Genomic DNA, 20,932 nt, shown 5'->3' on the forward strand with positions numbered 1-20,932 from the left:
AGGTCAGGGGACAGGTCCACTTCTGAAGCTATAAGTGAAAATTGATGTGATGGCTACTGTAGAAGGGTTTTCATCTTTACGGAAAAGTCTATAATATTGGAGAATTTGCTGAGGGTAGTAGTTACTGCTTGGAAGATTGGCACTTACTCTGTTGCTCGGGCCACTGGGAAACTCTTCTTGTTTAACCATTTCCTTCCTCCTTCAAAATTTGCTGAGAACCTGCTACATGTCAGGCACGATGCTAGAGATCAGATATTAAACAATAAGAACAACCAAAACAAGTCGGTCAGAGCCTGGTGGAGAGGACAGGCAAGAAGACTGGCGATTTCCACGCAGACCCGTCAGTGCTGCACTGGGAGAGAGAAGAGAGCCGCCTACACCCAGCAGGAATTAGGCAGGGGAGCTGGACAATGACCAGAGCATTCCATGCAGGGGGAAGGCAGCATGCAAAGGCTTAGATGGGGAGCTGAAGAGAGCATGGCCCACTGCACAGCAGCAAATCGTCCCCTGAGGGATGGACAATAGGGAGGAAGGAAGAAGGTTGAGAGACGAGGCTGGAGGAGGCAGGGGCTGGGTCGTGGAGGGTCTTTTTCTGCCATATGGAGAAGGAGTGTAATTGGTGAAGGTCTGTAATTGGGCCAGGACATGGCCACTGTGACCTGATATTTAGCTCTGGGGATAGAGAGTCTTAGACTGAATTTTGCCAGGGTTTCGAGGCTGGTCCAATTGCTCTGGCGGCTCTGATGTTAAGTGAATGCTCACCATTCCTGTTAGTCCACGATACATCTTTTTTTTCTATTTCTTCTCCTTTGTTATAATTAAAAAAAAAAAAAAAACCATTAAAGCCTGATGTAAAAATGAGTAAATGTTAAGTGATAAGTAAGGTGGCCTTCTCGGAAGTTGAAAATGCTCAGAGATAAGCTGAAGGACTGACAATAAAACTGAAATGGCCAGAGGGCTCTTAAACAAAATCATCCAATTGTTCTTGGAAGCAACCAGAAAGATATGGGAAGCAGTAGTTACGAAACGCACAGAAAAAATCCCAATGAAAGCAGTGCTGCTGAAATCGCCTGTGTCGATGTGTTCTTCAATAAAAGTTGTTTTCTGCTGACGCTTTTCTTCCCCCTATGGATGTTCCTCTTATATTTGATGATCAATTTTCCACAAGATTTGCTATAATGTTTCCTCAGAGCTTAGGTTTTTACATTTTAATTCATTCAATGGCAGTTCTTAACCTAAGACAATATATGCCGGTTCCAGAACTCAGGATCACTGTTTTCTAGCTGACAAGATGCTACTCAAATCCCAACTGTCCTCTTTTTCTCTACTTGTTTTTGTCTGTCGTGATTTGAGGAGAACCCCTGGCGAAAGAAGCCGTCTCTGTCGGTTCAAGTGGATCCTGTGATCTAGTACATTTCATAATTTGACTCACCTCTACCTTCCTTTGATGCTCATTTTGGATCCCCAGAAGTCACCCCCCTGACCCAGCCTCTTGATACGACTCTTTCCAGTAACTTCCACACTTCCCAAAGCCCTTCTAAGATCCTATTAATCCTTCAAAAGTCCAGTACAGACTTCATATTCTTTGTGCTCTGAGACAGATAAGCACAGTGCAGTTTCAAGACAGAGTGAGTTTGCAGCAAGAGAAAAACAGCAGGTTTTCTTTAATTATTATTTTTATATTAATCTGGTCTCCCCAGCCATATTGCACATTTCTCGAGCACAGGGACCACAGCTTTCCCTATTTTTGGAATCTCACCTGGAGTTTAGCACAGGAGAATTGAGTAAATATCAATTCAGAAAGTGTGTCTGGATTAGGTTGTGGCTTGCCAAGAGCCACAGAGACGTTCATTTAGAAGCTTGCGGTAAAATGAATGCAGAGATCAGGGTGTAGCTACCATGACACAAGGCATCAGGACAGTAGTTATTCCAAAGCAGATTCTTTGGAATCTGCACAGCCACTGAGCCGCCACTCCCTGCCCCCAGGTCTGTGAACATGGGAGCAGCGGCTTCCTTCTGCCGGAGGGGCTTTGAGCTGTGCCTGTAACCCCAGGACTGCAGCTGACGGATGGGTTCTAGCTCTCAGTTCCGAGTGTCTCTTACACTTGTGTTTTACACAGGACTAGCTGGGGCCAAATACCAAAACACACGAAATCCGCCTTTCTGCTGTCTCTTGAAACTCTGTCCCTGAGCCCTTCCCTACTCCGGATACCTTGCTCTGGGGACACCACCCTGGGGTAGTCACAGCCTCCTAGTGGGATGTGGCTTTCTGCGCTGCTCTGGGGAGTGTTTGCAGACTAAATGGTCAAAGAAATGACATCAGAAATGGAGATCTGGTGATTTGCAGGGTTGGGGGGGAGACACATTTCAGGGGCTGAAACAGTGCAGTCCCTGTGTTCACTTCTGATCGCTGATGGTGATTGTATTGTCTTGACATTTCTGTCCCAAAGCTTCTGGCTTAGCTATCACAGCAATCCTGTTGTCATTTGCAATTTAATTGAAATGAAGGGAATTGGGGTCAAAGGAGAGAAGTTACCTGCTGCTGCTTGTAAACTGAAATGTTGATGGAACTAAAATTCAAACCCCAGTAGCTGGGGCTGGGTGGGAGAGGGGTGAATTTGAGGGGACCTGGAATGGTTCCACCTTTCAAGCAGTCCTCAAGTGTATATTTTGATGTGCTACTTGTTTGAGCTAAGATGGAAAGATGTTAGAGAAAGCACTGTGAATGGGAGGTTTTAAAAAAAATTTTTTTTGCACCTATTAGAGGTGCAGACCCCGATGTTAGAACATCTTTGAAGAGCATTCTTCCTTTATTCGTTTGTCAGGATCCAGACACCAAATAGAACAGATGCATGCAATACTTGTAAGAGAATGGGGTTCTGAGGTCCCAGCTCTATAGGCAGGCACTGAGTATTATGTGCCAGGTTATAGAGCAGTGGTGATGGTGGTGTAGGGAGGGTGTGAGGGATGGAACCTAGAAGCTGGGGCAGCATGGGAGTAGGGAATTTGGGGAGGGCAGGGTTATAGCTCTACACCCACTCTGGGATTTCATTATTTCAACAGCAGGAACTGCTGTGCCCCTGTGACTGACTGACCGGCTCCCTGCATTCATAAGTGTGCTTTGTTGACGGAGAAAAAACTTTGGATTTGAAGTTAGGAAATGAGCTTAATTCCTAGCTCTGCCTACTATGAGCTGTGGAATCTAGGAAAATCACTGGAATGTTGAGTCTCACTCTTCCCATCTATAAAATGGGAACATGTAGTAATAACTGCTCTATCTCAAGTTACAGTAAGATAATGAGTTTGTAGTAAAGTGAAATCCATGAGAATGCATCATTAAACTGGGACATCTTCTGGCTAAGTTTCCTGTTATCTTGATGTTTTAGCATCATTGCTGAACTGTTTAGTGATAACTTCAAGTATGGAAATGTTTAGGTTTGTATGCTCAAGTGTCAAATTTTATATTTTTGTGTTTTCTGAGTTGTTTGGTCTGAATTTTATGTATTTTTTCATGTTCTCCTGTTATGTTAGGGTATAGGCTTAACACTACATAAGTAAACTTTGGACTGTGTACAAGATAAGGATAAAAAAGATTTCAGTGAGGGCCTGAGATTCTTTTAGATATAAAGTAATTCGAATTTAACATGGAACTTTTTGTTATGTTTAGCACATCTCAGGGCTTTTCTAAACTTTCTTTGCTAGTTTGTGCTTTGTGCCTGTGTCCTGGATATGTGGATAACTGAATTCAATATGTGGAAGGATATATGTGATTATTTAAAAATATATACTACCTGTATGTAAAGATCAGATTTTTAGTCAAAGTGGTAGAGAAAATATATCATTTACTCCCTCCTTCAGGCACTTACTAAGTGACGTGTGGAAACCACTTTCCTGGAGAAAGTGAAAGAAGTAGACAACTGGGCTTCTTTCTAGAAGTTTGTGGGCACTCTTTCAATCTAATTTAAGAATACAGAATGACTCTCAGGAAGAGGAGGTATAATTATTTCAAGGGATGCAGGTAGTGGGGGGAAGTGGGAAGCAAAAGGGCCCTTTAGAAGGGCAATTGGAATACTAAATGTCTTTTTCATCAAGAGTTCTTTGAGGGGTTCCTGGATGGCTCAGTCGGTTAAGCATCTGCCTACTGCTTAGGTCATAATCTCAGGTCCTGAGATCGAGTCCCGCATTGGGCTCCCTGCTCAACTGGGAGTCTGCTTCTCCCTCTGTGATTTCCCTCTCTCTCTCAAATAAGTAAACAAAATCGTAAAAAAAAAAAAAAAGAGTTCTTTGAAAAAGTTGTGTTTCTCTTTCATTGGAATATGTGCCTTAGCAAAAGCTTCAGGTGCCTAACACCAGACAGCAAAAAGATGTTGCAGCATTTGATTTTGGAAGTCACCATGTCAGGCCAGTGTGTATTTGCTGGTCTGTCCAGTGTCTATGAACTTGGTTCCCTCAAGCTTGCACCACAGCCCGCTTGGCTAGACCTGATCTGTTGAGAGAGTGGTGTACTACCAGTAGTGACCTGAAGATGGCAGCATTGGGTGCCCTATCTCATTTTCCTAAGCACCTGCTCTGCCTGGTACATTCTGTAGCTCTGTTCCATAGCAGTGTTTGGATTTCAGATTGTCAGTCAGACTTTTTTTCTGCTTAATGAGTGCATATATGTAAATGATTCTGCTTTTCTTCTGTGGAAGATGTCCGCTCTATCACTCCTGTTTTGGTTTTCAGCTAATGATTATATGTAATTATATTCAAGTAAAATATTTAGAAATAATTACATATATTAGTGGTATGTAAAATTTGGAATTCATGAACATCGGCTTTGATGAAAGGTACCTCTTAATTGGGAGGTGATAATCTCAATATTATTTGTTTCTGTTTGAAAGACGTTAGTGGCCAATAATCTGCAATTCTCTTTTACAGGTGTTCTTGTAACGTTCCTGGGTTTTTTTTTTTTTTTTTTTTGTGGTTTTTGTTTTTGTTTTGTTTTGCTAATAGGTAGGATATTTATTTGGCAAATCTCTAGGGAATATATTATAGATCCACATCTGGAGAATATTCTAAGGAAAACAAATTGTATTTTCTTAAAATTTGGGGACGCAATTAGTTATCCTTGAATTCCAAAAGGTCTCCAAGGGGTAAGCCAGTCCAACTCTAAGCAAGCTTTGCATTTAAAACCAGGCAGAAGAAAGATGCATTTGTCCTGGCTTCTCCATCAGTGATCACGCCCAGGGCACTGTCTTGTGAGATCTCCACTAGTCTTGAAAACAGAAAAGAATTGTACTGAGCACGTCCATAATTAAAATTTTGCCAACATCTGAGGTTCAGGTACATTTTGCCATTTCTCTTTATCTGTTAGCCACACATGGAGCTGCAAATGGGAATCCGTCTTAAAGCCAAAGGTCTAATTCTCTCGGGGGAAGAGGCTGTAGAAGTTAGCATGTAGGCTTTCCTTGGTTGAGGACAACAGAGAGTAAAAGAGCAGATGGAGCTTTGTAAGGTCAGAGTTTCTGGAAGGACTCCCAGACCAGGTATGGGGCCAGAGAGCATTCTGAATAATGCGAAGGAAGATTCACAGTGGCTCTTTCCTCTGAGCTTGCCCTGATTCTAGAAGCACATGGACCAAAGACACACTGATAGAAGTAACTTTGAACCTTTAGTTGAGTTGGTGCAGACCTTTAAATTCCTGTTTTAAAATAGGTTAGGGATGCCAGATCTATGTGAAGACCATGTGTGTGGCTCCCCAGACATTCTTAGGGGCTCTCTCAGCCTGTTTTGATTTAGAACATTCTGTATGCACTGATGTAGCGTAAGGAAAATTAAAAATACCCTTACTAGGCTGACCTGAATGCTTCTGTGGCTGGCTCCATATGGCTATTTTGGAGGCTTTTGAACATGACCGCTCTCTCTCTCTTCCTTTCTTTATTTCTCTCTCTCTCTCTCTCTCTCTCTCTTTTTTTTTTTCAAACTGTTCTGTATTTAATGTTAAGCCTCCAAGGGTTTTACCTCATACACTATAAATGGAATATATATTAGGGAAATCAACCAAAAACACACTAAGAAGTTGCCATGAAACTCTAGTTTTCCTCTTTTAGACTTTTTTTTTTAAGATTTTATTTATTTATTTGTGAGAGAGAGAGAGAGAGAATGAGCACAGGCAGACAGAGTGGTAGGCAGAGGCAGAGGGAGAAGCAGGCTCCCCGCCGAGCAAGGAGCCTGATGTGGGACTCGATCCCAGGACGCTGGGATCATGACCTGAGCCGAAGGCAGCTGCCCAACCAACTGAGCCACCCAGGCGTCCCCCTCTTTTAGACTTTTATTTCTCCATTTTGGTGGTAAGGGAGAATCATGCATCTATTAATCTTTTATCTAGAAACTTTCCAATGTGACAGAGGTCGAGCTCTTTCAAATTTGGAGCTCTGGATCTCTTAAATGTCACCATCTAGACTTTTCCTGGGGTGAATCACTTTATCTCCTTAAACTTGAATTTTCCTTTTGGTGAAATGGGAGGTTAAACTTCCAGAACTCTTGTTCTATGACAATACAATCACTTCTCTTCATTGTGCCCAGGATTGTGCAAGATTTTTTTGGAGGATGGGTGTGCCTGAGGGGCTCTGTCGGTTAAGCCTCCGACTCTTGATTTCAGCTCAGGTCTTGATCTCAGTGTTGTGAGTTCAAGCCTCATGTTGGGCTCCTCACTGGCCATGGAGCCTACTTTAAAAAATAAAAACATTATATATATATAAAAATTTGGGATGGGGGAGACAGACTTGAGGGCTGTATTTTAACTTTTTGACACATACTCAGATCTCTTATTTTGGTTCTTCTGCTGAGGTCTTTGTGACACTGACTTCTCCCCAAGCCCTGCTCCCCCTGGCCCAAGTCCTTTTCCAAGTCACTCACCTCCTAGCTCACTGATCTCTGTGCTTCTACTCTTGCCCCACCAACGGCCTGTTCTGTACCCAGCACCAGCACAGTCTTCTGAAACGAAATCAGAACATGTCTGTCTCTTGCCTGAAACCCCTCCCATGACTTCCCACTGCCCTTAGAAATACAAATCTGTTCCTGCCTTTGCACCTGCCTCCTCAGCTGGGAATGCTCTTTCTCGAAGATCTTGCACAAAGGGCTGCTTTTCAAGTGGGTTGCAGCTTAGATATCACTCCCTCAGAGAGGCCTTCCTTGACCACTTTGTCTAAAGCAGTCATCTCTACTGCTTAATACCAGACACATTATGTGGATTTATTATTTATATAGCATATCCCACCTGCAACTATCCTGTATATCGATTTTTGTTGTTGTTATATATCATCCCAGTAGCAAATAGGCTTCATGGGATTAAGGACTTTGCTGCTGTGTGCATTGCATATCCTTAGCAGCTAAAGCAAATTCTGGAATATAGTAGGTGCTTAAGGAGTGTTTATAGAATGAATGAATGAATGGATGGATGTCATGGGTAGAAAAACTACATGCCAGAGAGGTTATGGTCACAGAGCTAATTAGAAGAAGGGCCAAAGAAGACATGAGTAGACATTTCTCTAAAGAAGACATCTAGATGGCCAACAGACACATGAAAAAATGCTCAACATTACTCAGCATCAGGGAAATACCCATCAAAACCACTATGAGATACCACCACACCAGTCAGAATGGCTAAAATTAACAAGGCAGGAAATAACAGATGTTGGTGAGGATGCGGAGAAAGGGGATCCCTCTTGTACTGCTGGTGGGAACACAGACCGGTGCAGCCACTCTGGAAAACAGTAGAGAGGTTCCTCAAAAAGTTAGAAATAGAGCTACCCTATGACCCAGCAAATTGCACTAATAGGTATTTACCCAAAGGATACAAACATAGTGATTTGAAGGGGCAACTGCATCCCAGTGTTTATAGCAGCAATGTCCATAATAGTCAAACTATGGAACGAGCCCAGATATCTGTCAACAGATATATGGATAAAGAAGATATGGTATGTATACACACACACACACACACACACACAATGGAACATTCCTCAGCCGTCAAAAAGAATGAAATCTGGGGCGCCTGGGTGGCTCAGTGGGTTAAGCCACTGCCTTCGGCTCAGGTCATGATCTCAGGGTCCTGGGATCGAGCCCCACATCGGGCTCTCTGCTCAGCAGGGAGCCTGCTTCCCTCTCTCTCTCTCTGCCTGCCTCTCCATCTACTTGTGATCTCTCTCTGTCAAATAAATAAATAAAATCTTAAAAAAAAAAAAGAATGAAATCTTACCATTTGCAACAACATGGAACTAGAGGGCATTAGGCTAAGTGAAACAACTCAGTCGGAGAAAGACAAATATCATATGATTTCACTCATATGTGGAATTTAAGAAACAAAACAGATAAACATAGGGGAAGGGAGGGAAAAATAAAATAAGGCAAAATCAGAAAGGGAGACAAACTGTGAAACTCCTAACTATATGGAACAAACTTGAGTGTGTCTGGTGATGGACATTAAAGGGGACATGGGATTTAATGAGCCCTGGGTGTTATATACAACTGATGAATCACTAAACTTGACACCTGAAACTAGTAATACACTATGTGTTAATTAATAGAAAAAAAAAAAAAGAAGCAGGGCCAAGACTAGAGCTCAGGCCCCTTCCTGTCTTTCCTCCTGGTCACACTGCCACACAGCAAACCTGACTTAGAGATAATTCTCTCATCTGCTAGTTATTCACCAACTATTTATTGCACCCTTATTATGTTTCAGACACAATTCTGTATCAGTGGTTCTGAGGCAGAAGTGATGTTGGTCCCCTGGGAACATTTTTTAATGTCTAGAGACATTTTTAGCTGTTACAAGCAGGGTGGAGGCTGCTGCTGACATCTCGTCGGTGGAGGTCAGGGGTGCTGTCCTACAAAGCACGGAGTTTAGGGTGGGGAGACACATGACTATGGGGAACATACATATGGAAATTAAAGACCATGTCAAAAAGAGGGTATGATGGAAAAGAGAGAAAAGTCAGAACAGGGTAAGCAGGAGAGCTGGCGGGCGTTGCGGGTGCTGATGGGGGTAGGAAGGACTCTAATTTTAGCCCTCTGCGGAGGTCAATCAGGAAAGGAAGTTTTCCTTGAGAGGTTGAGTGCCACGACCTGCAAGGACCAGTCCTTCGGGGTCAACCCGCTCGACCTCCCAGATCCTCCTCACACCTAAAAAGTATAAAACCCTTCTGAACCAGGGGACATCTCAACCTCCAAATGAAAATAGAGCAAACTGCGGTGGGCCAGAAATAATTACCATTTTCCACTTTCCAGGGGTGTGTAAATTCTTCCTTCTCAACACTGTCAGTGCTCTGTCGTCACTCATGCAGGACAGTGTTAATTTGATGCAGTTTGTATTGCTCATTGTCAACTTCTCACTTTTCTCTTGGGCAAGAGTAGTGTGATTTCAGCCTCTCCAAGAGCATCCTGAGATTTTTGGTTGTACAGAGGTTTCTGTCTGTCTAGGTTGGTTTCCTAAAATCAACAGAAACAGTTATAGATTTCAGTTTCTTGGGAAAGCTGTGGTAGTTGATGCTGGCAAAACTCAGTCAATGAGTGGTTCTTTATATATATATATATATATATATATATATATATATTTACATATACACACATATACGTGTATCTTTGTGTGTAGCATATGTAGATATACATGTAAGATCTTGCTAAAAAAATCATACTAGGGACACCTGGGTGGCTCAGTCGGTTAAGCCACTGCCTTCAGCTCAGGTCATGATCCCAGGGTCCTGGGATCGAGTCCCGCGTCGGGCTCCTTGCTCAGGGGGGAGCCTGCTTCTCTCTCTGCTTCTACCTGCCATTTTGCCTGCTTGTCCTCTCTCTCTCTGACAAATAAATAAATAAAATCTTTAAAAAAAATCATACTAAAATTTTGGTTGGGTAACTTGGTAAGCATGTACTTGTTCTTTTGGTCTCACTCATGTTTCTTTACCACGATTCTTTGCATAGCATTGGTACCTGATAGGTACTCACCAAATGCTTACTGAATGAATAAAGCAACTGCAAAAATCAGTTTGGAATTACTGGGTTCCAAGTTATTTTTCCACATTTCCATGAACTTTGTTTATGTCAGCTGAAACACAACTTGGTAAACACAGTAACATGTTCTTTTTTTTTTTTTTAAGATTAATTTATTTATTTTAGAGAGATAGAGAGTGTGAGTGGGAGGAGCGGCAGAGGGAGCGGCAGACTCCTGCTGAGCTTGGAGCCCCGTGTGCTGCTCCATCCCATGACCCATGAGATCAGGATCTGAGCCAAAACCAAGAGTCAGATGCTTGAGACTAAGCCACCCAGGTGCCCCAACAGTAGTGTATTCTTACAGTGTTATGATTATGTCATATTCATTCATTTCTAAGTCTGTGATTTTTTTTTTAAATTATTGCCGGGGATATGATTTGACTTATGGGGTTTCTGAATCTGCTAAGCATAAATCTCTTAGTAATTAATACATTTTCCATACACATTTAGCCTAGGGAGGGATTATTAAGCAAGTGAATAGATTTCAATGAATGTTCTTAATTCAAATGTGTTTAAATTGACACTGGTGAAGAAATTATGCCCAGTGCACCATTTTATTTTGGGTGCCATTTAATCTATATAAGAACAACGTTGACTAGTTCACTGGATGTATGTCCATGTCTTTTTCTTTCTTTTTTTTTTTTCAGTGCTATTTTTTCACAATCGAGTTTGGCCTTTGCAAGCAAGAAGGGCAGCTGCGGGCATATGGAGCAGGACTCCTTTCCTCCATTGGAGAATTAAAGGTACGAAGCTGTGAATGAAAACGTCCTTCCCAGGCAAACTGGTTCAAAGTCATGGAAATATTGATTTGTTTGTCTGAACAGTTCTACTCGTAGGTACCCCATAAATATTTAATACAGAGGATTTGGCACCTCGGATGTGGGGACTGACCTAACTTTTTGCGCTTCTGAAAATGGGTCACGCCTTTCTAGGTTTGTAGTGTGACTCAGATGGTCAGGCAGCCATGTGCACAGATCAACAGGAAGGACAAATGTATGCTCAAATGTTGGATAACATATGACTGGCCTAAATTGAGTGCTGAAAAGTGGGCAGCCAAGTTAGCAGTGATCCTCCTGATTGAAATTTCCTTGCAAGGATATCTTGGGTATTTTTACTTCTGTTATCACCGTGGCTCCCATGGATACCCTAGAATTTACTCCTCCAAGAGGAATTTGAGATTATTTTAGCCTCTTCAAAATTAATGTGTATTAAAACATTTGTGGACATATACAATTTGTAAAAAAAAAAAACAAACAAACCCTAAATGAACCTACATTCAGAGAGGTAGCTAATATGTATAGTAATGCCTAAGGAATGCTTTTTTTTTTTTTTGGTCTTAAAAGACAATAAAGGGATGCTGGGTGGCTCAGTTGGTTAAAATACAGTAAATTGGTCATTTATTCAGAAATGTTGGGGCCTAGATCATTTGATAATTTAAATATCCTGGTTACTTAAGAATTGCTGTGCATATACCACAGGAGGGTAACAAGTTTTGGTGAATTTAGAATACAATGTGATGTATAATGTGGAAATGGTACTAAACATAGTTTAATCTTTCTTTGATTACTGAGACTAAGATCAGGATTATTGACTAAGCAGAGGTTGTTATTTGGGGTATTGATTATCCTTATATAATATAGTTGGGAAATAGATGATTATTGGAACTTTTTGGTTGTTTATATTCTTGAAAGGTACAGTGTAACTATAGTCTTACTGAGTGTTCACTTTATGATTCCATTCATGCGTTCATTAATTCCTCAAACATTTGATTGAGTACCGACTATGTGCCATGTACTGTGCCAGTCACTGGGGATATAAATAATGAAGAAGGAGGAGTAGAGGAGGAGGAGAAGGAGAGGGAGGAGAAAGAAGAGGAGGGGGAGGAGTGGGAGGGAGAAGAAGGAGAAGAAGAACAACATAATGGCAACCTCAGTGGACACTTAAGCAGACCTCAATTAGTATTGTGGGTGCTTTAAACATATTAACTCACTTGTTTCTCATAACAACCCCATGAGATAATCAGTATTATTATCACAATTGAGAAAACGGAAGCACAAAGACATTAAGGAGCTTGCCCAAGATCACACAGCTAATGCGTGTTGGAGCTGGACCCAAGTCCAGGTGGCCTACCCTGCAGGATCCCAGACCTTAACCAGTAGGCTGTACTTCCTGGGGTCCCTGTTATCAGAGGGTTTACTTTCTAGCGCAAGGGCTAAGCAGCCAATCAGATAATGCCAAGTGTGACACGTGGGCCTGGCACTTACTAGGTCATGCCAGGGAAGGCTCTGGACAAGGGCCTTGCTGCCCACGCTGACTCTTGAGGAGTGGAAAAGATGAATGAGGAGAGGATGAGATGCACAGAACAGTTGAGTGGACAGCAGCATGTGTGCTCTTGTCAAATCCTGGCCTGTTTGGGGAGCTGCTGGAGCTCCATGTAGTTGGAATAGATAACATTTCACATGACAGAAGCCTGATGTAATGTGTTAATTTTTTTTTTTAAACAAAGTTCTGTACAGCAACAAAAAAGCCACTTGGTGTTAATTTTAGTACAGCGGCCAAAGCCCACAGCAATAGCATGATGTCATATCCCTAGAAGACCCATGCCTTCTATAGAATGTTCTTGATTTCCATGAGAAAAGAATTAGAAAATGATTTAGCTCTTGAGCTACATCTATTTACATTCTCAGAAGGTTTATAAATGATACCAGAAACAAAAGAAACAAATCTCTCTCATTGCCCCGACTTTCGACAGGGTCCTCTAATCGGGTTAATGGGGCATATATAGGCAGCATTGGGTTGAGTGTGTTGTTTTTGTTTCTATTGGTGTGGACAGAAATGTCTGAAAATGGAAATCAGCCAGGGCTACATACACCAAAGGGCATTGTCTGCCGTGAATCTCGTTCTGGTCCATCACCTCTGGTCATTAGCATTCTTCCATTCTCAAACTTCTCCACTCCAACTTCCCAGTGATTGCTACTTTGGACCATTTTTACAATTCAGAAATTCTTGCTATGAGAAGTATCTTCTGATTACTCACAGAGAATACATAACACAAGAGGCTTCCCATACCCACTTCCCTCTCCTCATCTCCACTGTGCTCTCTGCAAATGTCCAGAACCCTCTCACAGCTTCTGAGTACTTCTGTCTAATTTCTAATTGAATGGATACATGATAGTTCTGAACTCAGGATAGGGAGATAGCTTTAGTGATAGCACTATAAAAATTCCTGTGTAAAACACACTTAACAATTTTGAAAGGAGTTACGTTTTGCAGTGGAAGATCTCTTGTTTCCAACTGTAGCCTAAATGTAGGTCCCAGCTAAGCTGTGGGAGGTTTTGGTGTAATCTTTATTACTTTTACATAAATATCCATAATGCACCTTCTTTCCTTGAACAGAACACTTTTTAAAATTTGTTCTTTAAGAGGCTAAATTTTCCTGGGCGTAGGTGTTGTACTTCAGAGCTGACCAAGTACTCCCAAGGGGTGTATGTATAGTTTGGAGGATAACTTTCATTTTCCCTCTTATTTTTTCAATGACTACAATGCTTGTTTTTTGACAGTCTTTGGAGAGAGAAACTAAATATGGAAAAGCTTGTACAAGCTACATCTGATAGCCACAAAGACTTCTTTTAACCTCATCAGTGGTTGCCCTCTCTCTTCTCTGTTCTGTGATATATTTTGGGAATTCTAAAAGTGTGTTTTGGTAGGGCCTCTACCATACCTTCATCACTCTGGGGAGCAGCTGATAATGAGCTAACTCATTTGGAAGTCTGACTTTAAAAAAAGGTTGAAAGTAGGATGATCGATTGGTGTTTATCCATAGTCAGCGTATGTCTTTCACACTTTTTCTATCTCAGAATTGACCCTATTATATTATGTCTCATTTTTAAATTTATTATGCACTCATTTATTTATTCACTTTATTCAACAAACCCACAATTAAAGTTCTAATGTTTCAAGGAACTTGGAGTCTCTAGTAGGGAGATTCTAAGAAAGTGGTTGATAGGAGTCTCTGTCGAATCCAAGTGTCATGGGCAAGCAACAGTGAAGTTTGTTCCTGGTGGTGGTAAGGAAATGATTGCTAACTGATGAAATGGCTGAATCTTATCCTAAAAAGTTAATACGTCTAAAAAGCAAAAAGCAATTTCTCCTCTTTTTATGGGTAAAGGTAAAGTCTAGTTCTTTATTTCCTTAAGGGCATGGATTAGATTTTTTTGTAAACAGCCTTTGCACCTACCCTGTAGTAGTTGCTGATATAGTACATACAAATCCATCTGTTCTGCTTTTCAGGTTTTTACAAAGCTGATGGTTTTAAAATTTTTAATTATTATTATTTTTTCAGCTCTAGTTTTAGGATCTCCTTGCACAGTGACTTTATCATACTGCCTTTTTAGTAGACTAATTAGCATTCAAAGAACAGACTTGGTTTATTACAATCATTCATGTTTACAGCCATTTGCAGCAGCTCTGTCCAGTGGCTAGAATTCCCACTAGGCCCATATAGAAGAGGCTGGAGGCACCTGTGGATCCTGTCACCAGTATGGCTAGAGTTAGGACTCACCACTGCAGAGCTCTCCCACCTTTCCCCTGTACGGATGGCTCATACCTTCCCCCACCCCCCAACTCTTTTTCCTGAAACCAGCACTGTTAGTAAAGACAGAGAAAACTCTGGAGCATGGGGAGTTGGAAACAGGTCTTTGGCTTTTACAAAGAGATTGTTTGAAGAGGGAGTTTTTTCCCCTTATGCCTGCAGCTTATTCAAATTGATGAAACTTGCAACATCACTGATTTAAAAAAAAAAAAAGGTGTGATGCCATTATCACCTGATTGAGCAATAGCAATGTTGATGTCACTTTGTACTTGGTTAGTAGGAGGGACATTTGAGGGAAGTTCAAAAAATATTATCTACATGCATTCATATGTACATATATAAATGTACATATTTGCTGTTCTGATGGGGGAAAAGGAGATTACAATGTGAATATGGGAGTGTTTGCAAATTCTTATTTAGAATCTAGGGCCCAAATTACCTCTAAACCTGACTTCACACTTGACTCTTTTCCCAACTTAAACCAGTCCTAATATAGAGGGTGATAATCACAAGATTTACATGGAGAATTGTTGAGATGGTAACTCAGTGCCTACAAAGGCAGGTGGTTGGGAGGAAGGAAGATTTTAAATTGAACTTAGGGCAGACACTGTTGTAGTCTGAAACCTGGAAGCCTCATAGCTAGGGCCATGTTATTTTCTCTGTGGGTTCTGGACCCCTGTGGGAGAAGAGCTGCACCAGTGGTGACAGGCGGTGCCACTCGATCTCACGACCTGAGCTGAAATCAAGAGTCGGCCACTCAACTGATGGAGCCACTCAGGTGCCCCTCGTTTCTTACCACAACCCTGGCTTACAGATACTATTCGTATCCCCATTTCCAAGATGAATACTAGACTAGACTTATAGGGTGGGATAACTTACCCAGAGTCATGCAGAAACTTTAGATAACAACTGGTTCTAGGCAACTTGATGTTGGAAAAAGATTTTTGTATTTAAAAGGCTGGAATGACAAATAAGCCTTAATTTGTGCACCGAAGCCGATTAATTGCTAATGGCCACTTCTGTTGGGAAGGATGGGAAGGCCATGCTGAGGCCAGTGGGAGAGGCTGCCACGGCCAGTCTGTGCCACCTGGGGTAGAGGGAGGAGAGGCCGAGAAGTGCAATGTATCTGCAGGCCCTTTTCAAATGATACTGCAAGGAGAGCTTTGGAATTCATGTAGATCGGTCCTTTCAGTTTCTGAAAGAGGAAATTCTGTCCCCACCTGGGGAAGTTTCACTCCTCTGATATCATATCTCTGGGACAATATGTTTAGGACCCGAGTATCGCAGCTCCCGGTCCTGCCTATTGACTTTAGCACTCTGGGTAAATCCAAAATAGTCTTTTTAGAGAGACTTTGGATGACGGCAGCTGATTCTCAAGCACTCCTGCACTTTTAAAGTGGTGTAAGACTAAAGGACTGTCAGCCACATTCTCTCAGCCTTAGAAGGCCTCTGTCTGCTGAAGCTGGATGAGTTCTTGTGGACTTCAGGATACCAGACTGTTAACACTTTGGGAAGGAGTCACCACAGAGTTCCCTGGGGACATCAAGCAGTGTGGCTCAATGTTTACAGAGAATCCACTGTGGACATAGAGGGGAGGTCTGCTCCCTCATGTCGAGGCAGCGGAGAGAGAGACGTGATAGGAGCCCAACAGGGCTTTGCCCCCTGGGGCATCAGTAGAGACGTGGACCTTTCCTAGCCTTGGGGCCACACTCTAGTATTCAGGCTGCATGGATGTCCCTGGCAGGCAGCCCGCAGAAGAGCTCGCTGTCAGGGAAATGCGACCCCTCACAGGTGTGAGCACCCCCTCGTTTGTTGGCCTCACTCGGCGGTTGACCCCTGAACTCCAGGCTTTTGTCATGCTGCAGGCTAATACAGGTACCACTATCATTCCCTTTTGGAATAGCCGACGAGCAGCGTTGGTCCCACACCCCATGGGTGGAGAGTCCCCAGTAGGTAGTTAGCATGTTGGACCCAGCAGGCTCGGGAGGGTAGACTGCCTTGTTGAGAGCTTTCGACAATCAGCTCCCAGTTTCTCCTTGGAATATTACATTCAGCAAGTGTGAAATGCATTGCCTGATGGTCTTTGCCTCAGGTTTCTTGAAGCCTGTCCTTGACTGTCTTTGAAGTCTGGGGCAGAGCACTCTGCCCTCTGGGCTCTTTCCTGGTCCCCTCTCCTCCTTTTTACTAGTTAAAATGACTACACGGGCTCATCTGAGTACCCAGTGGAATGTCACATGATAGTTCTTTCTACAGCTACACTGATTTTCGTCCCTGTTACTGTAGACACACATTCGGGAGGCCTCCGTTGTACATGGTCGCTGCCAAGCCTGCTAATGGCCCATCAATGCATCTCAGACCCAAGCAGATGAGTTTCACCTCCTTCTCATCAGCAGTGGTTTAAGTGTTCTCACAGTCTATCCGGCTGTTGCTCTGCCCACGTCCCTGATTGTGAGGATGAGAAAACAGAAAGATCAAGGACACTGAGTCAGTCACTGTCCTTCCTTTCCTACGTGCTGGTGGGGGACCGCACACTTAGGACGATGCACCAAAGTCAAGCACGCCCCAAGTCCACGGCCGTGAAGGAAGCTGCTTCTAATTCTGAGCACCACAGCAAGTCGGTAGGAAGCCTGTTCTTTGCAGAGTGGCGCCAGTTCTCCAAAAAAGACATTTGTTTCTTGAAACTGTGAAGTTGTTTTTAAAATGTGGACAGAATTATTAGTCATGTGGAACCCAAATCCCCTGATGTTCACTGCCTGGGACTGAATCTAGCACAAACGCATTTGCAGGTATAGTGACCTTCTTACTTCTAATGAAACTGTCCTGTGGGCCAAAAAGAATGCGTTCATTCCCAGAGGCCCTCCGCGTCCCCTGATTCACAGATGCATTGATGTGGACAACACAACTTTGCGGGAATGCAAATCACATGTGAGCTAAGGCCGCGTGCCCTTTCTCAGACATCCCAGTTTTTTTGGTTTGCAGTTACATTTTCAGACTTAGGGAACCTCAGCCTTATTCGCGGAAGGGTGCAAATCATGCCGTGCATTTTGAAATTGTTGGGGAATATACCAAGAAATGGAACGGGAAAGGTTTGTGGCATTTCTCTGGTTAACTCAGCAATCCACCTCTTACACTGGAAGGTGGAAAAGTACTTAGGGTGAAACCCAGAAGCTGGAATGCCATGTCTTCAGGAATCATCCAGCCCAAGCCTCTCCTTTACAGTTAGGGAAACAGAGGCACAGAGAGGTGAAAGACCACGGCGCGGTTACCCAGTGTGACAGCAGTAACATCTCGAGTGAAGCCCCTTTTCTTTCAGATCAGGGAGGTTCCTGCTGCCTCTTCGTTCAGTCTGCCCCTCTCCCCCAGCTAATTGGACCTTTCAGGAAAACACAACTTCTAGAGGAGTATTTCTCAAAATAGACTTCACAACCCCTGGGGTCGGAATCACCTTGGATGCCTCTACCATGCAGATTTCTGGGACTTACCCAGACCTGCTAAATAAAACTGAGGCCAGTTATCTGTATTATTATTTTTTTTTTCACAAGCCCTTCAGTCATTCTTATGCACATGAGGGTTGAGAACCATTAACCCAGGGCTTATAAAAAGGCAGGTGGCATGTGGCAGGAAGTGACCACTCACCTTTAGCCTAGCTGGACTAATCTCGAGGAGATAATCATTCACTGTTCCTTGCTGTTCTCTGTGCCAGTCATGTAGTGAGTTGAATGGAGCTAATGATGGTTCAAAGAGTCATTACACTGGCTTCCCTGTTTTCTTAACGCCTGGTCTGAGCATAACTATAACTATTAATATTAGTTCTTTTTGCCTACCTGACAATATTTATCTGCAGCATTTTGCTCTGCTCTGCTTGCTGGAAGGGAAATGAATGCTTTGCAAGTATCCTTAAAATATTCAAGCCCACTCCAGACTCTGTTGATATACAGTACCTGGCCTTAAAATGTCTCGTAATGAGGCCACAAATAGTTCAGTCAGAGTCCCAATTACCTTTCCACGCAGGTAATTATTACTTCTGCCATTTGAGTGAAATTTCAGTACATTGCTCATGGCAATAAATTGAGGGCCATATTTATGTTCTCTCCTTGCTTCTATTCATAGCATAGTTTTAAAATTCCATTTCTTTTGGGATATAGCTCTAAACTGTCCTTCCCTACGAATTTGTCTGATAATAAATAAAGTAATACCATAATCTCACCCCCCCCCCGCCGCTCAGCTTCTAACAGACTTGAACAAAAGCAAACAAAAACACAAACAATTTACTCTGCATATGGGAGAGTACCATATTTCATGGCCGACTAGCAACTGAGCAGTTCTGTAAAAATACTGATCGTGTTATAGAAACACAACATCATGGCACTTTGGAAGTCTCATTACGGAGTTTAATAGGTTTTGTGGTATGTTTTGCAGCATGCTCTTTCTGACAAGGCATGTGTGAAAGCCTTTGACCCAAAGACAACTTGCTTACAGGAATGCCTTATCACCACTTTCCAGGAAGCCTACTTTGTTTCAGAAAGTTTTGAAGAAGCCAAAGAAAAGATGAGGTAGACTTGTTTTTCTTCCATCTACAGAAAATAACTTTTTATTTCTTCTGGCTCTGTTCCTTCCTTTCTCTCTGTGTCTCTTCTACCAGTGAGAGTTGATCACATATCCTTCTATCTCCATTTATTTTGCAGGGACTTTGCAAAGTCAATTACCCGTCCCTTCTCCGTGTACTTCAATCCCTACACACAGAGTATTGAAATTCTGAAAGACACCCGAAGTATTGAAAATGTGGTGCAGGACCTTCGCAGTGATTTGAACACAGTGTGTGATGCCTTGAACAAAATGAACCAGTATCTGGGGATTTGATGCCTGGAACCAGTGTCGTTGCCAGCGTGATCTTTTGGGGGCTTAGCAGCAATTCAGTCAATGTCATGTAACACTGATAACTTTCTGTGTTGTGTCATGGCTTGGCTAGTAAGCATGCAATTCTGTATATCTCTATCTACGTGTAATTTACTGTGTTAATGTGTGAAACACCATAAGGAACCCAGTGACTACAGATAACCACTCATTGTTTGAAATGTAACCTGTTTAAACGTCTTCAATAGATTTGACCTTTCCTGCTTGGTGTCCTTAACCAAACTGCAGCTCTTTAAAATTTGTTACAAATAGCCTTCTTCTGATTCTAGCTTATTACTTTTTCCTTCTCAGATCTGAGCTTTTCCCCATGTTCATTAGATAAAATGAAAATAGCAGTGAAACTGTTTCTATAGCCCCAGTGTTTCCACAGCATTATTTGAGATAAACCCAGAATTGTGTGAAACCTCCCATCACATTAACAAAGGATTCAGTATTCTGTTTCAAAAGGGAAAACTGGTGAGCACACTAGTTGGAATGGGTTTTCAATTGAGTATACAATGTAAGAAAAGAAAACATCTTACAAATGGAACAGATAGGGGACATTGACTATGTAGAAACTGAGGGGTGACATGCTTTCCAAATAATTTTGGAAGAAAATGCTTCCAGAGGAGCCATTAGGAAACACTAAATGGTGGGCAAAAAAATCTTGAGACTATGAATTTTATGCTGGAATAAAGTAGATTATCATGCTCAATTGTTTAGCCCATTTTTCTTAGAGAACACTAATATCAGAGAGCTTGGATTTCAGAGCTGTGGAAATGGATCTCAGAGAGCTGAAGTGCTAGGCACAGTCAGCGTGCGCTAACATGTTTACAGACCGCTGGACCCCACTTTTGGATCACTGAGAAGTTCAACTTGGTGGATTTGTGTGTAGTCAGAGAAGGGAAACCAATACTTATCAAAACTAAGGTTTATCACTAAAGAGGATTTGGTTTGTGATCAAGGGCTGCCAGTAGTACAGCTGTCTCCCCCCACAGCTCCAAGCCAAGCCAGGTCTCTTGAGGGCTTGTCCAGTTTGCCCAGAGTTTGGGCAGATTTGGGCAAATGGTAGTGATACAACACACATGTCTGATTATCTCTGCCCTAAGAGGTATCATCAGGTGGTTAAGTGAACAAATAAAAAACTCCTGAATGAGTGAATAAGTTTCTTCTGATTCTCTGAACAAACACAACCACGGTTCCTCTCATGCTCCTTTCGTCATACAGAATGCTGGGTGGAGGGAAGAGGGGCTGGGGAAAAGAAGAGAAGAAAAAGATGACCAAATGATTTTTAAGTTAACAGCTCTAAAATATTTACTTATGCAATTTCCAAGGTGTTCTTTTAATAACAAATTGCATGTAATTTCAAACTAATTGGTACTCACACGGGGCCATTTGGAGTCAGAAATTTTTGGA

General features: G+C 42.3%; 1 protein-coding gene across 1 annotated transcript in view; it reads left to right on the forward strand.

The window, feature by feature from the left end:
- Positions 1 to 20,669, forward strand: part of TPH2 (tryptophan hydroxylase 2) — a 96,251-nt gene extending 75,582 nt beyond the window's left edge. The window contains exons 9-11 of the mRNA XM_047741194.1: positions 10,680 to 10,775; positions 19,043 to 19,176; positions 19,309 to 20,669. Of these exons, the coding sequence (XP_047597150.1) occupies positions 10,680 to 10,775; positions 19,043 to 19,176; positions 19,309 to 19,483 (405 nt within the window). The 3' untranslated portion in view covers positions 19,484 to 20,669. The remainder of the gene's footprint in view (positions 1 to 10,679; positions 10,776 to 19,042; positions 19,177 to 19,308) is intronic.
- Positions 20,670 to 20,932: the final 263 nt, after the last annotated feature.

Source organism: Lutra lutra, chromosome 8, assembly GCF_902655055.1.
Source record: "Lutra lutra chromosome 8, mLutLut1.2, whole genome shotgun sequence".
In the NCBI taxonomy this organism is placed as follows: domain Eukaryota; kingdom Metazoa; phylum Chordata; class Mammalia; order Carnivora; family Mustelidae; genus Lutra; species Lutra lutra.